The 18714-nt window shown below is 37.4% G+C and overlaps 2 protein-coding genes across 18 annotated transcripts in view; one reads left to right on the forward strand and one right to left on the reverse strand.

The window, feature by feature from the left end:
* Positions 1-7673, reverse strand: part of LRRC28 (leucine rich repeat containing 28) — a 201738-nt gene extending 194065 nt beyond the window's left edge. For all 4 annotated transcript variants that reach the window (XM_069559247.1, XM_069559246.1, XM_069559245.1 and 1 more), the window contains exons 1-2: positions 6223-7673; positions 2167-2394 (exon numbers count right to left, since the gene is read on the reverse strand). In XM_069559247.1, the coding sequence (XP_069415348.1) occupies positions 2167-2334 (168 nt within the window). In that variant the 5' untranslated portion in view covers positions 2335-2394; positions 6223-7673. The remainder of the gene's footprint in view (positions 1-2166; positions 2395-6222) is intronic.
* The window catches only part of TTC23 (tetratricopeptide repeat domain 23), a 164968-nt gene continuing 153177 nt past the window's right edge, over positions 6924-18714 (forward strand). The window contains exons 1-4 of one of the 14 annotated variants that reach the window (XM_069559237.1): positions 7929-8150; positions 8228-8378; positions 13212-13281; positions 15818-15953. Coding sequence is in view for 5 of the 14 variants with exons in the window: in XM_069559242.1 (XP_069415343.1) it covers positions 13266-13281 (16 nt within the window). In the remaining 9 variants the exon portion in view is untranslated. Of the gene's footprint in view, positions 7016-7909; positions 8187-8227; positions 8379-13211; positions 13282-15817; positions 15954-18714 lie in introns of those variants that run through there. The other 13 variants (XM_069559240.1, XM_069559242.1, XM_069559234.1 and 10 more) reach the window with 13 other exon arrangements.

The raw sequence follows: 18714 nt of genomic DNA on the forward strand, positions 1-18714 counted from the left end.
TCAAAACCTATGCAGGAAGCCATTCTCAGACTATACTGGATAAATAAGCTATCTTATGCTCAGCATAGTCAGGGAATGGTATGATTGCCACCATTCTCACATACTGATATCTGTATGGCACTTCACAGTTGAAAAAGCTCTTTGATACACATGAATCAAATGTTCCAGCTAAGAGAAACCATTAAAATAAAATACTTACACCTATCATTATAAACATATGCAACAATTTAATCTTCAACAAACAAGGTGGCAAATAAGGAACTTGAAATGTATGTTTGGAAGTCATTATATCAGTTAAAATTACATAGTAGGTATTTAAATTTTTCATAAACAGAAAAATTCAGGCAAGAAATGGCCACAAAACCAGAAGTTTATTGTTAGTTTTATAAGCAAAGGTCAATTACTTCTACCGCAGTAGACTATGACTGATTGTTTGAGACGTAATCTGCTCACAACCTTTTCTTTGTACATTAACAGCAAACATAAGAAAATCTGGGCTATAATTCTTAACAAATTATTTCTTATACCACTTCTTCTCCAAAGGGGGTAAAAAACACTACATAAATACGGTTTCATTTTATGGAATGATGATCTTGCAAAAAGGATTAATATGATTTTATATAGATTATTAAGGTTTGAAAAGTGAAAATTTTAATTTGAAAAAATCTAACTAGGCATGCAAAATAACATATACGTCAATGTGTGCATGTGCTAAGTTGCTACAGTTATGTCTGACTCTTTGTAATCTGATGGACTGGGGGTTTCTCTGCCCATGGGATTCTCGAGGCAAGAATACTTGAGTGGGTTGCCATGCCCTCCTCCAGGGGATCTTCCTGACCCAGGGATCGAACCTGCATCACGTATGTCTCCTGCATTGGCAAGTGGTTTCTTTACCACTAGTGCCACTTGGGAAGCCCCATACACCAATATGCCAAAGACTAAAAATGAAAGATGTATTTACATTTACTTTCAGACACAGCAAAAATAAGCAAAATTTATAATGCTTTCTACACACTGTAGGTATTTTACACAGATTAAATAAAACTTTTCCAGAAAAACACTCCATATACATGAAGGTAAGGTATATTTTCAGATATTCAGATACTTTCAGAGAAGGGAATGAAGAATGGGCCCATTCACAAAGAAACAACAAGACTTCATAAATCATCTAATATAAATAAGAACTAGAATTCAACGTGAAAAACTTAAATGAGGTTCAATGATAATCAGAAAGTCCACATAAAGCAAATTCATTTAAAACAGAGACCAAATATCATGGTAAACAGTGGGAATAAAGAGTTTGACAGAGACATTCTCTTGAAAAATATTTTAGTTTTTTTAACATCATAAAACTTTAATATCATAAAATGTTGGCTTTTGTGGAAAAAATTTCCCCAATAAATTGGATGATAGCTCAAAGTCATTTGATTTTCACAGTACAATCATAGAGATTTTTTGGTTTTGGAGTTTTTAAAAATACTCAAAACACATCAAGACTCCTAATGCTAATTTTAGTATTTTAATCTTTGAATTATTATCTTTTTAAATACCTCTAAATCAAAGTCATCCTTGTTGGCCTTTCCCTTCCTTACTTTTTAACTGGTCTATCGGATACTGTAACATCCATAAATCATTTAGGAATCTTAACACGCAAAGAAAGCACAGGCCCAGAAAGACGCACAGACTAAGTGAGGAGGGGTTTCTGAATGGGGACTAATTTTTTTTTTAATTTTATTGTAGTATAGTTCATTCACAATGTTGCATTAGTTTCAGGTGTACAGCAAAGTGATCTGGCTAAACATATACATATATTCATTCTTCTTCAGATTCTTTTCTCAGATAGGTTATCACAGAATATTGAGTAGAGAGCTGTGCTATACAGTAAGTCCTAGTTGGTTATCTATCTTATATGTAGTACTGTGTGGGACTAAGTGGTATATTAGTGAATATTTTGCTTTCCTATACAACTCCTGCAACTTTGTAACTGCAGGAATTAGATAGTGAATTTCCACCCAAGGAGAACCCACTGTATATGTACTTTTATTACATGCTTATACAATAAGAGGGGATATACATCTTGGTTCTGGATATCTTAAGATACATAAACATATCTTGATCAGGACTACATTATAAATAACTTTTTTAAAATGTAATGTAATACTGTACCAAGGTTGTAAGGGAGTTCCTTTTCATGTAGAGTCTCTCCAAGTACTGTAGTCCCTCATCTTTCAGTAACTCCAATGGGAAATGCTGCAGATTCCTGTAATTTAAGAACAAATTCTTGTGCTTTTCCAGCCTTGCCACAGAGATCGTCTTACAAAGTTCGGATGCCATGGCTGAACATAATCCATCAGGCACGCTGCAGTACTACATCTTGTCAAAACTGGTCCATTTCTAAAGAGAACAAAAAACCTGAAAATTATGATACTGGTAACAAAAGCTGCCAAATAAACCAGTTAGCATATATAGCTATTTGCAGACATTAAAAAGAGAGTTACACATCAATTCCTACATTTCTATTTCATAGCAACTAAATTTTCATACATATTTAAAAGATTAAAATGAATAACTATTTAATAAAAAGGTACTCTCACTATTTAAACAATATTTACTACTTAGTAGAATAGTCCTATTTGAAAAAAATAGTTCTTGAAATTGAGACAGGAATCCCTATCTAAGAGAACAGAGACCAGTTTCATAACACATAACTGAAGAAAGAGCTTAAAAATCAGACACTGTAAGCCATTTCCTTCCTTCCTACCTCATTTTGTCTTTAGCTTAAAATATTTTTAAAATATTTAAATCTATATAAACTATGACTAGATCATTTACACCTTCATTTTCTTCACTTCTTACTATCTAAATATTGTTCTATATTGTACTATTTTCTTTCTTTTCTCCTCATTCTCTTTTCTTTCTTCTTAGCTTTGCAGATTATCAGAAGTAGCAAAGAAACAGACCTGGGGACATGGTTTTACTTTATTATTTCAATGAAAGAAGAAATACTGCCCTAGGAAATAAGAATCTTATACTTTTCTATTATAACCTCTCTGGGCTTCAGCTGCCTAACATATACAATGGAGACAGCAATTTATTGGTAAGGGCCAAAACCCAGAACAGATTAAATTCCCTTCTAGCTCTAAACTGACATGGGTAGGAAGAGAAATAAGATTTGCCATCTTATTAACTAGACACAGGGCAGAAACAAACTTCACAATCGCCATAAAAAGAAACAAGCTCAGAGCTACAATAATCTGCCCAAGGTCAAGCAGCTCATAAGGGAATAAAGGATTTTTTTTTCTTTGGGTGGGGAAGGTTGTCCAGACTGAAGTCTTCGCACACACAGACCAACAGGATTCTACAAGATACTAAGGAAATGCTAAAACACTAAAAACAAGTTGAGCTTTGTTCAAAGATTCTGCTCCCGTTTACTTGGGCACCCTTCCTCAAACTCTCCAAAGGAAAATACCTTTCAAAGAAAATGTTTTTTCTTAAGAAAAATTTTCACTGAGAATTGACACCAAATTAGTACAAATGTAGTAACATAAGCTTTCAATAAGCAATGTCTTGTAACTTTTTGGTTATATTCTATTATTTCCAAACTCTAATTCCTAATAGGAAAGTATCTGCTATTTTATATAAAATGGGCAGAGAATATAGAGTACTCAATAATCTCCCCAATGTAGCATGAGAGTCCAATACCTTCCCATTTTTATACTAGCTACTCACTTACCTATTTTTATGAGACATAATACATGACTCTAAACAAGATAATCTTCCCACCTCTTAATTCTCTCTGTGAAGCAAGGATAACTAGGCTAGAAATAATGCTGATGATTGTTATTGGAAGGGGAAGCTTTCTGGGTCATTATTCATTTGAATGGTAAACTGGAAGCAGTTTAGGCGTCTCAGAAACACCTCAAACTTAACACTTCCAAATAGGAGTTCTTTATTTTCATCACCTGTCCAAATCTCCCCCAGTCTTCCCAAACATCAGGAAATCCTGAAGTCAAGAATGATTCCACCCACCTATCCTGAATGAGTAGAGTCACCCACCACCTCCAATCCATCACAAGGCCTATGGTTTCCATCCCCAACATACACTTCAAATCAATCCACATTTCTCCATCTGCCAAAATGGAAAACCAGTCATCTCCTGCCTGGCCATATATTTTACTGGTCTCCTTGTGTTTAGTCATTCTGTAATACATTAATCACTTAGCAGGGAGCTTTTAAAAAAGTAAATTCAATTATGTCTCCCTCTCTTTCTCAGGTAAATTCACTCCCTAGTCACATGAATTCTTAAAAAAAAAAAAAAACAAACCCTTCAAAAGTTTATTTAGAAAAATCAAACTTACCAGGTATTGAGGGCTCTTCACAACCTGGTCCCACCCACTCCTTCAGCCTGGCAGCACCCTTCCTGGTTTCTCACCAAAGTCCTGGGCTTTTCTAGTGCTTCTGAGTGCCGCACTCTTCATATCACTTGCTGCTCTCCTCTTAGCCTTGAAAACACTGTCTCAACACCCTTCAGGTTTCAGTGTAAAATCACTGCTGCTGCTGCTGCTGCTAAGTCACTTCAGTTGTGTCTGACTCTGTGTGACCCCATAGACGGCAGCCCACCAGGCTTCCCCATCCCTGGGATTCTCCAGGCAAGAACACTGAAGTGGGTTGCCATTTCCTTTTCCAATGCATGAAAGTGAAAAGTGAAAGTGAAGTCGCTCAGTCGTGTCAGACTCTTAGCGACCCCATGGACTGCAGCCTACCAGGCTTCTCCGTCCACAGGATTTTCCAGGCAAGAGTACTGGAGTGGGGTGCCATCATCTTCTCCAGTAAAATCACTTCTCCATCCCAAATAAATGATTCTCTCTTCCTCTTTCTTTGTAGGACTCTCCACAATTTATAATCTATATATTTATTGATGTATCTGTCTATTATCAATCTAGTCAAGAGACTGTTCCATGAGCTCCTGAGGGCAGAGATCCCGCTGTTTTCTTCACGTTTGTATACCTGCCTCTAGCGCAAAGCAGGCCCTCAAACAGCTGAAAGTAGGGCATGTAACACTGCAAGGTAGTTTTTTCCCTCTCTGATCTAAGGTCAGCTTGTAGATACTATAGGCTGAGTGCTTTCTATGTGCTTTGATCTCTCAATCCTTAAAACTCTGCATTACGATATATGTTATTTAGCATGTTTTATAGATGAGGAAACTGAGTTTTCTCAGAGAGCAACTCTTCAGAATTCCAACCCAAATGGACGACTTCAAAGCCTGTGCATTGTTCTACAATGCAGCCTTTCATGAACTTGTTTCTTCCTATTACTATTTAAACGGTAGGCAACGCTTACACAAATTTAAGACCACAAAGCACAGCCCACATTCCTTGATGGTTAGATCCAGTGAGAGAATACAGCATAACCTGATGGCTTTCCTTCTAAATCCTGCAGAGATGGGTAGGATTGACTGCCTTAAAAACGTCACTACACTCTGTTAAAATGCAGTTTGGCAGATGAAATCTACACAAATGAAATCTGAAAGCTGTCAATAATAAATAATGGTAATGGTTTTTCAAATGCATTCATTGGCAGTACAGGATAATTTTCTCACACATACTCCCTTCGGTACCTCTTATCCACAATTAAAAGCAAATGATACACTTAATATTAGCTGTATACAATTGTATCTGCATAGGAGTTTTCTGACAGGTAAACACCAATCCACTCTATTACTGTTTAAAGCAAACAAACCTTTCCACCTTAAGAAAATTCCACACATTTTTAAGCAGGTGTGTTTTAAAGAGAAAGGAGTACCTTCGATTGACTTCTGTACTTAACTCGGTGGAATACCCACTCCAACTTCCTAATATTGGATATTAGAGGATTAGAATCGTACATTAAAAGCGTCTGTTATTTTCTCAGTACTGAGAACGTTGACAGAAGTCAGGCAAAACACATACCATTTTGCCCAGTTAATCAAGCCCTCTCGCCTTTAGAGTTTGGAAGCAGTCAGACTAGTAGAAAGGATTTCACAGACTCGGTGAAAGGATTCTGCGACCACCTAGGGCTAGGAGGGCCCGGCAGCAGTGGCGACCCGAGGCCCGGGTGGGCCCGCTCGGGCCGGGGTCCACTTGCTGCGGCCCGACGCCTCTACCAGGCTCGGCCTGCCTGGCCAGCGGCCGGGCCAGAGGGCACTGCTACGTGAGACATCCGAAGCAGCAAAGCACCACTCACCTCTGCCGGCGGAGCCAGCGCTCCCGAGCTGAGGGGCGCCGGACTGCTAGCCCGGGCTCGGCAGGCGGGGCGGAGCGCCGGCGGCGACGGGGCGGGGCGCGGGCGAAAGCGGGGCGGGACGGGGCGGGACCCTCTCTTCAGAGGTTTGGGGGAGGAGTGAGCCCGGGAGAGGAAGCTCGCGATAATACGCCCCTGTGGTCGCCGTCTTACGATAGGTCGGGCGAGATGCTCGTTTTCCAAGAGACGTGCCTATTGGTCAAAACTGCGGCTTCTCTGCGACTGCCCCCGCCTCCGGCTCGGTCCTTGCTTCCGGCTCTGGCTTCGAGGGTTACGGTTGAGGTGGAGGTTTGTGCTCAGAGTTTTGAGAGGGTGGTTTAGCTGGCTCCGGCCTCAGCGACCGTCAGTAATTTATCAGTTCTTTTGTTCATACGTTCACTGACGCACTTGTCCCCGTATTCAATACATACGTTGAGAAATTACAAGAATAACACCCAGTGTGTACCAGGCAAGGGTCTAAGATCTGTGCACAGGTTATCTCACTTAACTTCATGGCAATCCTATGACACAGATACTATTATTGTACTCGTTTGACGGAGGAACAACTGAGACCCGGTGGTTTTCTGTAATATGGCCAAGGTTAGTGATCAAGTAGTAAGCTTATTAAAGCACAGTATAAAAAGTCACTGCGCGCTGGCAAGTTCGTTCCAAACTTGAGGCGGTAACCCAGTCTCTGCTCTTGAAATACTTGAAGTGTGCTGCGAGAAACGATCGTTAAAAGGACACTAACAATTTAGTGAGTAAAATACTCTGGCATTTCCTAGCATGACTGAGTCGTCTATCAATAAATATTTAAGAATATTCCCGTGTCAGCAGAAAGTCATAAAAGGAAGAATCTTTCATGCTGGTTAAAAGTAAAAAAAAAAAAAAAATCCGAGCATTGTTAGGGAACAGTACAAAATACTTTTTAAAGTTCCTCGCTTGTTAATATGACGTTTCTTCTGAAATGAAGTTTTAAAAAAACTTCCTCTTCAGAAACCACTATTATTCTTTGAAAAGCTTGATGTTGATTAAACTACTGGTTCATTGTCAAGCAATCTACTTAATTACTGTTAGAGGTAACCTACAGAGCAGACTTATACTAAGTAAAAATAAGACCTATGGCAAAATAACGCCTACCATCTGAAACTGACAGAAAAGTAGCCATGTGATTCTTTGTGTTAATATATTTTCCTGTGTGTGCCCTGCTCAGTGGTGTCGGACTCTGCCACCCCACCCACTATAGCCTGCCAGGCTCCTCTGTCCATGGAATTTTCCAGGCAAGCATACTGGAGTGGGTTGCCATTTCCCCACCTAGTGATCGAACCTGCGTCTTCAGAATCGCAGGCACATTCTTTACCACTGAGCCACCTCGGAAGCCCATATTATCCTATGGACACTCTTAAAAGTTGTCTGAATTTGTCAAATGTAAGTTTCACACTTTGCCTCACTCAAAACAAGGGGGGCGGAGGCAATCCTCTAATCCAAACCAGTAATTTGGCAGTCTTTGGTAAACTTTAACATCAACGGGCAGTGATACCACTTTAAGAAAATTCCAAAGAAAAGACCAACCCCGTTTTAAAAATCCCACCTCTGGCTCCCAAGGATTGGGTTGCAAACTTAAACAAAATACTCTCCTCCACTCCCTATTGGTGCATAATCTATCATTCATTCTCCCTGGAATTTAGTGTGGTACCAGGTCGCTTTACGGGAAAAGACTGCTCCAATTTAGCCTGGAATTACCCAACTTTAGACTTTTATCACGGTGCTCAATCTGTAAAAAGAATCACCAAACTGATAAAACCAGTACAGCGTGGATCAAACTGTAATCAGGGTGCCGAGACAACTGTCATTCGAGCGAAAAAGAAACGGACAACTCTCAAGCCCACAGGGTAACTGACAAAGGATTTTACGACACAGTGAGAGATGTGAGAGTTAAACTTTTCTGATTTTTTTTTTCTTTTGCTAGCTTTAAAGGCGTAGATGTCAAAGGAAAAGGAAATAAACTGCTGGCATAATGCAAGAATGGCAGGAGGAGAGTTTTTCAGAGGGTGTTTTTCTTTTAGAAAGAACATTATTCGCAGATTAGCAGTGGATTTTTGAATAGTAAAGGGAACAAGGTAATAAAATTTACTAAAGATTATTTTATACTCCAAGAATCTGTGGTTTGTTATTGCTTTAATATGGATTTAGAGGAACACTTAATAATGTTATTGTAATTATTAGGGGAAATAGATATTTTTCTTTGTGTATTATCATACCTAGCATAATAGGCAATCCAACTGTTAAAAGTTATCATCTTTGGACCCAAGTTTTGTGTATATATGTAGATTTGGAGATGCAGGGACATATCTGCTAATGACAAAGGAAAACATAATATTGGTATATGAAATAGAATCACAAGGTGATGAATGTAAGGATAAATTCTCAAAAATGAAGTCCAGCATTTATATTTTCAAGGATGATATTTTCACTAAAACTAAAATATAAATTCAGGAAATACTGATAAATGAGGTTGATGTATATTAAAGCTTAATTTGGAATAGCAGCATTTTAAAAAAATCCAGCCCAATGTAAAATTACAAAATATAAAAACGTAATGATTCTTCAAACATTAATTCAGCTAATAAATATACCTAGTGGCACATTTATTCCTCTACAAGGCCTAGCTCAAGAGTAGGTATGCAAAAGTATTTCTTGAGTGTCCTCTATTAATCCATATATGGGGATATAAAATAATGAAATACACTCTCTAAAGAAGCTCATACTCTGTCTCCCTGGGAGAAGGAGACTCAAAAAGTTTAATGAAGACTTCTAGATAGTTCTTGGTGCGTAGATGACTGTTGTAGACCATAGGTTCTTCAGGTGCTTAGGCCAGTAGAGCAGAAATATTCAGGGAGAGTTTCACAGTGGGGTTAAGACCCATTTGGGGCTTGAGCAATGGGCAAAATTTCAGTAGAAATTGTGTAGAAATTTCAGTCAAAAAAGAAAAGAAATAGCACCCCAGGTAGTGGGTGAGTTGTTACTGAATATGTGCAGCATAAAGAATAATTAACTCTGAGCAACAGAAGTTTCATTTGGGGATCTTGTTTTAATCTTCAAAAAAGAAAAAAGCATGAGAATGTTACACAGAAAGTCAAAATTGCCAGAATTAAGGAGTTTGGTCCTGGATTTTAAAAGTAATATTTGAAAAAGATAAGACTGACATTTCAAGAACAGAGACCAGGAGCTAAAATATTAATACTATAAATAATGGAATGTAGATTGGTAGCAGCCTCATGAGACATTTTCTCCAAATATCATCACATGGGAATAACATAAATCTTGATTCATTTCTTTCTTTTATTTTAAAGCACTGATCTTGTTTTTTGTTTAGCACTATTTATTATTATGTGTAATAATATATAACAAGATATTATGTATAGATGAGGTGATAGTTGTGGTGCTATAAAACAGTAAAAGTGATTGTTTACATTGCATCGTTTTTTGCTCCTTTTCCCTCAGAATTTACTTGTATTTCTTGGTTCTATTTAACTGATTTGAGGGAATGTCAACCAAAAAAAAAGTTGTGACTGAAGAATACCATGGGAAGATGGGAGATATTCGTACTCAGACTGTAGGCTTTCACGTGACCTGTTTCTCTGAGACAAAATTCAATTCCATATACTCCATGAGCTGCTACCATGTACCAGATGATATCCTTCCAGTGGTGGGGGGTGGGGAGGGGAAAAGGTGAATCAAGGACTCCACCTCCACTCCAAAAAGCAAAGTGCTTCAGGGATACCAAGCAGAATATTTGCCTCCTGCTTCAAAATTTGCTTCAGAGAATCTGAAGGTCATCTATCCTAACTTCTTGATTAGCAGTTCTTAATCAGTTAGATGGAGAAGGATGTTGTCTCTAGCTGTGGAAAAGAATCCTGAGATAAGGCCCCTTGATGGCAGGTGTGGCAGACTGCGATGTTCACCAAGTATTCCATTTACTCCCCTGGGTATGTAGCCCTCTTTGCAGTTAGGGAGCAAATGAAATGTTAGTGCAGGTGAGTTGGGTCATGTATGGGCGATGATAATGAAAAACCCATGCACAGTTTTTCCACCTCTGTTACTCTGCCATGACTCTTGTTGATGTACAGTTAAACCTTGGTCAACCTAGGTCTCTTGAGAGACTCTGGATCAAACATTCCTACTCCCCACCTCCATCTACACCCACTACTAAATCAAGAGGGTCTGTAGCACATAGCAGTTAGTATCTTACCTCATCATAGCCTAATAAATGATTCTGACTACCTAAGACAACTTTTTCCCTGGAGATGTTGACGTTTCATGTAAGTTTTCTTAAGGAAAAAATGCCCTAATCAACTGCGTTTCATCTATCAAGTGGATGATATGTTTGGGGAAAAGTCATCCTGTAAAGATGGTTTAATTTTCTGTCCAGTAAACATTTATTGAGGCCTATTAGGTGTCAGGCACTAGTGCCATGTGACTCATCTATGTGTAGAGCCAGAATATTAAGATTGGTTTTCAAACTTTTCGGAACCTCTGTCATATTGTTTTTGTGGATCAGGGCTTCCTTCCCTATCTTATAAAAGTCTTGTAGTTAGAAGATTTATTTATAAAAGAATTGCATATAAAATGGCATGGTGGTTTCATATCTATTTTTTAACAGTAAGGTATAATTTACATACTATAAAACTCACACTAAGGATATAACTCAATGATTTTTTTAAAGAAAATTTACAGAGTTGTATAGCTAGCACTACATTCCAATTTTAGAAAAATGTCCATCACTGTAAAAAGATACCTCATGCCCATTTGCAAGCACTCCTCATTCTTACCCCAACCCCGGCCAATCAATAATAAATTTTCTGTCTCTATAGACTTGCCTTTTCTGGACATTTAATACAGATGGAATCATGCAATATGTGATATTTTGCATCTTGCTTCTTTCACTCAGCATAAGGTTTCTGAGACTTAACCATGTTGTCATATGTATTGGTCTGTCATTCCTTTTGTTTTTTATTGAAGTATAGTTGATTTAGAATATTAGTTTTCAAGTATACAACATAGTGATTCAGGATTTTTATAGATTATACTCCATTTAAAGTTATTATAAAATAATGACTTTATTTCTCTGTGCTGTACAATGTATCCTTATTGCTTGATACATAGTAGTTTATATCTCTTAACCCCATACCCTTATCTCACTCCTCCCCACTTTCCCCTCTGCAGTGGTAACCACTGATTTGTTCTCTATATTTTTAAGTGTGTTTCTGTTTTGTTATATTCATGCAATTCTTTTATCTTTTAGATTCCACATGTAAATGATAACATGGTATTTGTCTTTGACTTATTTCACTAAGCATAAAAACCTCTAGGTGCATCCATGTTGTTGCAAATGGCAGAATTCCATTGTTTTTTATGACTGAGTAATAATCCATTGTGTGTATATATACAACATAATTTTTTATGTATTCATCTGTTAATGGTTGCTTCCAAATCTTGGTTATTGTAAATAATGCTGCTAGGAAAATTGGATGCATGTACATTTTGTTCTGTTTTTTTCAGATATATGAATGGAATTATTGTTGGATCATATGGTAGTTCTATTTTTAGTCTTTTGAGGACCCTCCATACTGCTTTTCATAGTAGCTGCACAAATTTACATTCTCACCACTAATATATAAGGTTCCTTTTCCTCCACATCCCCACCAGCATTTGTTATTTGTGGTCTTTTTGATGATAGTCATTCTGACAGGTGTAAGGTGATATCTCATTGTGTATTTGATATGCATTTTTCTGAAGATTAACAGTGTTCTGCATCCTTTCATGTGCCTGTATGTCTTCTTTAGAAAAATATTCAGTTCTTCCGCTCATTTTCAGTTGGGTTATTTGTTTTTTGATACTCAGTTATCTGAGCTGATTGTATATTTAAGGAAGTTACCTGCCTTATCATTTGCATATCATTTGCAAATACTTTCTCCCTTTCTGTAGCTTGTCTTTCATTTTATCAGTGGTTGTCTTTGCTGTGCAAAACCTTTCAAGTTTAATTAGGTTCCATTTATTTATTTTTGCTTTTATTTCTTTTACTTGAGGAGACAGATCCAAAAAACATTGCTCTTTGATATAAAGAGCATTCTAAGGTTTCTTTAATTAAGGAGTTTTATGGTTTCAGGTGGTACATTTAGATCTTTAATTCATTGTAAGTTTTTTTGTGTGTGTAATGTGAGGACATGTTCTAATCTCATTTTCTACACATAGTTGTGCAGTTTCCCCAACACCGCTTATTGAAAAGACTGTCTTTTCTCCATTGTATAGTCTTGCCTCCTTTGTTGTAAATTAATTGACCATAAGTGTGTGGGTTTTGGGGGCTCTCTATTCTGTTTTTGCCAGTACCGTGCTGTTTTGATTACTGTAGCTTTGTAGTATAGTCTGAAATCAGGAAGCCTGTTACCTCCAGCTTGGTGGTTCTTTTCTCAAGATTACTTGGGCAATTTAGGATCTTTTGTTCCATATATATTTCAGGATTATTTGCTCTAATTCTGTGAAAAAATTCTTGGGTATTTTGATGGAAATTACATTAAATATGGAGATTGCTTTGAGTAGTATAGACATTTTAACAGTATCAATTCCTTGAATCCAAGAACACAGGGTATCTTTTCATTTCCTACATCATTGGTTTATAGTTTTTAGAGTTTAAGTCTTTTACCTTTTTGGTTAAGTTAATTCCTGTGTATTTTATTCTTTTTGATGAAATTTTAAATGGAATTATTTTCTTTCTCCTGATAATTCATTATAAGTATGGAGAAAAACAACAGATTCTGTATATTAATCTTATATCATGCAACTTTGCTAAATTCATTTTTTAGTTCTTTTGGTGGACACTTTTAGTGTTGTCTTTGTATAGTGTCATGTCATCTGAAAATAGTGACAATTTTAATTCTTCCCTTCCAATTTAGATACCTTTTATTTATTTTTCCTCTCTGATTGGTGCGCCTGGAGCTTCTGATATTATGTTACATAGAGGTGGTGAGTGGACATCTTTCTCTTGTTAATTTTAGAGAAAATACTTTCAGTTTTTTTCCACTGAGTATGATGTTAGCTGTGAGTTTGTCATAAATGGCCTCATTATGTTGAGATATGATAACTCTATAAAAACCGTGATGAGAGTTTTTGCTCTGAAAGGATATTGAATCTTGTCAAATGCTTTTTCTCTATTGAGATTATCCTGTGATTTTTATCCTTTCATTAATGTAGTATATCATATTGATTGATTACTAAATATTGAACCATACTTATATCCCTGGAATAAATCTCACTTTATAATGGTGTATGATCCTTTTTATATATTGTTGAATTTGGCTTGCTAATATTTTGTTAAGGCATTTTAGATCTACTTTCATCAGAAATATTGGCTTATCATTTTCCTTTTTTGTATTATCTTTGTCTAGTTTTGGTATCGAGGTAATGGCAGCCTCAAGGAATGAATTTGGGAGTGTTCTGCCCCCTAAATTTTTTTGAATAGTTTCAGAAGAATGGGTATTAGCTCCATTTTATGTTTGACAGAATTCACCTGTGAAACCACTCAGTCCTGGACTTTGATTTCTTGGGAATTTTTTTTATTACAAATTCAATATCACTACTAGTGATGGGGCTTCCCAGGTGGCTCTAGTGGTAAAGAACCCACCTGCCAATGCAGTAGACATAAAAGATGTGGAAGTTTTAGTAGTATATTGTTTAACTTCCATATACTTCTGCTTTTCCCATTTTTCTTCCTGTAATTGATTTATAGTTTCATACCATTGTAATCAGGAAATGCATGATATAATTTCTGTCCTTTTAAATTAGTAGAAACTTGTTTTGTGGCCTAGTTTATGATCAGTCTTATCACTGTGAACAAAGCTAGTGGACGTGATGGAATCCCAGTTGAGATATTTCAAATCCTGAAAGATGATGCTGTGAAAGTGCTGCACTCAATATGCCAGCAAATTTGGAAAACTCAGCAGTGGCCACAGAACTGGAAAAGGTCAGTTTTCATTCCAATCCCGAAGAAAGGCAATGCAAAAGAATGCTCAAACTACCGCGCAATTGCACTCATCTCACATGCTAGTAAAGTAATGCTCAAAATTCTCCAAGACAGACTTCAGCAATACGTGAACCATGAACTTCCAGATGTTCAAGCTAGCTTTAGAAAAGGCAGAAGAACCAGATATCAAATTGCCAACATCCGCTGGATCATGGAAAAAACAAAAGAGTTCCAGAGAAACATCTATTTCTGCTTTATTGACTATGCCAAAGCCTTTGACTGTGTGGATCACAATAAGCTGTGGAAAATTCTGAAAGAGATGGGAATACCAGACCACCTGACCTGCCTCTTGAGAAACCTATACGCAGGTCAGGAAGCAGCAGTTAGAACTGGACATGGAACAACAGACTGGTTCCAAATAGGAAAAGGATACATCAAGGCTGTATACTGTCACCCTGCTTATTTAACTTCTATGCAGAGTACATCATGAGAAACACTGGGATGGAAGAAACACAAGCTGGAATCAAGATTGCCGGGAGAAATATCAATAACCTCAGATATGCAGATGACACCACCCTTATGGCAGAAAGTGAAGAGGAACTAAAAAGCCTCTTGATGAAAGTGAAAGAGGAGAGTGAAAAGGTTGGCTTAAAGCTCAACATTCAGAAAACGAAGATCATGGCATCTGGTCCCATCACTTCATGGGAAATAGATGGGGAAACAGTGGAAACAGTGTCAGACTTTATTTTTGGGGGCTCCAAAATCACTACAGATGGTGACTGAAGCCATGAAATTAAAAGATGTTTACTCCTTGGAAGGAAAGTTATGACCAACCTAGATAGCATATTCAAAAGCAAAGCTATTCAGTTCAGTTCAGTCGCTCAGTCATGTCCGACTCTTTGCGACCCCATGAATCGCAGTACACCAGGCCTCCCTGTCCATCACCAACTCCCAGAGTTCACTCAGATTCACGTCCATTGAGTCCGTGATGCCATCCAGCCATCTCATCCTCTGTCGTCCCCTTCTCCTCCTGCCCCCAATACCTCCCAGCATCAGAGTCTTTTCCAGTGAGTCAACTCTTCACATGAGGTGGCCAAAGTATTGGAGTTTCAGCTTTAGCATCATTCCTTCCAAAGAAATCCCAGGGCTGATCTCCTTCAGAATGGACTGGTTGGATCTCCTTGCAGTCCAAGGAACTCTCAAGAGTCTTCTCCAACACCACAGTTCAAAAGCATCAATTCTTCAGCGCTCAGCTTTCTTCACAGTCCAACTCTCACATCCATACATGACTACTGGAAAAACCACAGCCTTGACTAGACGGACCTTTGTTGGCAAAGTAATGTCTCTGCTTTTCTGAATATATGTTAAGAAGTGTAATATTCTCTTTTTTTTTACACTTTATTGTTATATGATGCCATTCTTTGTCTTCTTTATAGACTTTGTTTTTAAATCTATTTTGTCTGGTATGAATTTTACTATCGCCACTCTCTTGTGATTTCTATTTGCATGAAATAACTTTTTCCATTTGCTCACTTTCAGTCTATGGGTTTCTTTTGCTCTCGACTGAGTCTCTTATAAGCAGCATATAGATGGATCTTGTTTTATTATCATCAGCCACCGTATGTCTTTTGATTGGAGCATTTAGTCCATTGACATTTCAAATAATCGTTGATAGGTATGTACTTATTCCTATTTTATTAGCTGTTTTCCAGTTGTTTGCCGTTCTCTGTTTATTTCTTCTTTTTCTTTCTTTCTTTCTTTTTTTTTTTTGGTGGTTACTTCCTTTGTAGTTTGATGATTTTCTATAATGGTACACTTGTATCCCTCTCTAGTGTGTGTGTATCTAGTATAGGTTTTTATTTGTGGTTACCTATATATATCGACCTATAACTATATCTATATATTTATAAAGCTAGTCCTTTAAGTTCAAAGGCATTCTATAAGATCTACAGTTTTTACTCTCCATCCACTTGAAAATTTTTACTTTTGATGTTATCTTCATTTTTATCCTTTTATCCTAGAGTAATTATTATCACTGTAGTTGATTCTATGATTTTTCTCTTTTGATTTTCATACTATCTTATTTAAGTGGTTGGTGTTCAACCTTTACTATATATTTGCCTTTACTAGTGGTAACTTTCCTTTCCTATAGATTCTTGGGCTTCCCTGGTGGCTCAGTTGGTAAAGAATCTGCCTGCAATGCAGGAGACCCAGTTTGGATCCCTAGATTGGGAAGATCCCCTGGAGGAGGGAGTGGATATCCATTCCAGTATTCTTGCCTGGAGAATTCCATATACAAAGGAGCCTGTCTATCTACAGATGATGGGGACAGGACTAGGAGATTCTTACTTTAGATTCTTACTTTTTTTAAAAGTTAGATTTATTTATTTTAACTGGAGACCAATTACTTTACAATATTGTATTGGTTCTGCTACACATCAACATGAATCCACCACGGGCATACACGTATTCCCCATCCTGAACTCCCGCTCCGGTCTCCCTCCCCATACCATCCCTCTGGGTCATCCCAGTGCACCAGCCCCAAGCATCCTGTATTGAACCTGGACTAGCGATTTGTTTCTTATATGGTATTGAACATGTTTCCATGCCATTCCCCCAAATCATCCCACCCTCTCCCTCTCCCACAGAGTCCAAAGGACTGTTCTATACATCTGTGTCTCTTTTGCTGTCTCACATGCAGGGTTATCATTACCATCCTTCTAAATTCCATATGTATGTGTTACTAAACTGTGTTGGTGTTTACCTACTTCACTCTGTATAATCGGCTCCAGTTTCATCCACCTCATTAGAACCGATTCAAATGTATTCTTTTTAATGGCTGAGGAATACTCCATTGTGCATATGTACCACAGCTTTCTTATCCATTCACGTGCTGATGGACATCTAGGTTGTTTCCATGTCCTGGCTATTATAAACAGTGCTGCAATGAACATTGGGGTACACGTGTCTCTTTCAATTCTGGATTCCTTGGTGTGTATGCCCAGTAGTGGGATTGCTGGGTCATAAAGCAGTCTTATTTCCAGTTTTTTAAGGAATCTCCACACTGTACTCCATAGTGGCTGTACTAGTTTACATTTCCACCAAGTGTAAGAGGGTTCCTTTTTCTCCACACCCTCTCCAGCATTTATTGCTTGTAGACTTTTGGATTGTAGACATTCTGACTGGTGTGAAATGGTACCTTATTGTGGTTTTGATTTGCATTTCTCTGATAATGAGTAATGTTGAGCATCTTTTCATGTGTTTGTTAGCCATCTGTATGTCTTCTTTGGAGAAATGTCTGTTTAGTTCTTTGGCCCATTTTTTTACTGGGTCATTTATTTTTCTAGAATTGAGCTTCAGGAGTTGCTTGTATATTTTTGAGATTAGTTCTTTGTCAGTTGCTTCATTTGCTATTATTTTCTCCCATTCTGAAGACTGTCTTTTCACCTTGCTTATAGTTTCCTTTGTTGTGCAGAAGCTTTTAATTATAATTAGGTCCCATTTGTTTATTTTTGCTTTTATTTCCAGTATTCTGGGAGGTGGGTCATAGAGGATCCTGCTGGGATTTATGTTGGAGTGTGTTTTGCCTATGTTCTCCTCTAGGAGTTTTATACTTTCTGGCCTTACATTTAGCTCTTTCATCCATTTTGAGTTTATTTTTGTGTATGGTGTTAGAAAGTGTTCTAGTTTCATTCTTTTACCTGTGGTTGACCAGTTTTCCCAGCACCACTTGTTAAAGAGATTGTCTTTAATCCATTGTATATTCTTGCCTCCTTTGTCAAAGATAAGGTATCCGTAGGTGTGTGGATTTATCTCTGGGCTTTCTGTTTTGTTCCATTGATCTATATTTCTGTCTTTGTGCCAGTACCATACTGTCTTGATGACTGTGGCTTTGTAGTAGAGCCTGAAGTCAGGCAAGTTGATTCCTCCAGTTCCATTCTTCTTTCTCAAGATTGCTTTGGCTATTCAAGGTTTTCTGTATTTCCATACAAATTGTGAAATTATTTGTTCTAGCTCTGTGAAAAATACCATTGGTAGCTTGATAGGGATTTCATTGAATCTATAGGTTGCTTTGGGTAATATACTCATTTTCACTATATTGATTCTTCCAATCCATGAACATGGTATATTTCTCCATCTATTTGTGTCCTTTTTGATTTCTTTCACCAGTGTTTTATAGTTTTCTATATATAGGTTTTTTGTTTCTTTAGGTAGATATATTCCTAAGTATTTTATTCTTTTCATTGCAATGGTGAATGGAATTGTTTCCTTAATTTCTCTTTCTATTTTCTCAATGTTAGTATATAGGAATGCAGGGGATTTCTGTGTGTTGATTTTATATCCTGCAACTTTACTATATTCATTAATTAGCTCTAGTAATTTTCTGGTGGAGTCTTTAGGGTTTTCTATGTATAGGATCATGTTGTGCAAACAGT

The sequence above is a fragment of the Ovis canadensis genome, chromosome 18, assembly GCF_042477335.2.
Source record: "Ovis canadensis isolate MfBH-ARS-UI-01 breed Bighorn chromosome 18, ARS-UI_OviCan_v2, whole genome shotgun sequence".
In the NCBI taxonomy this organism is placed as follows: Eukaryota; Metazoa; Chordata; class Mammalia; order Artiodactyla; family Bovidae; genus Ovis; species Ovis canadensis.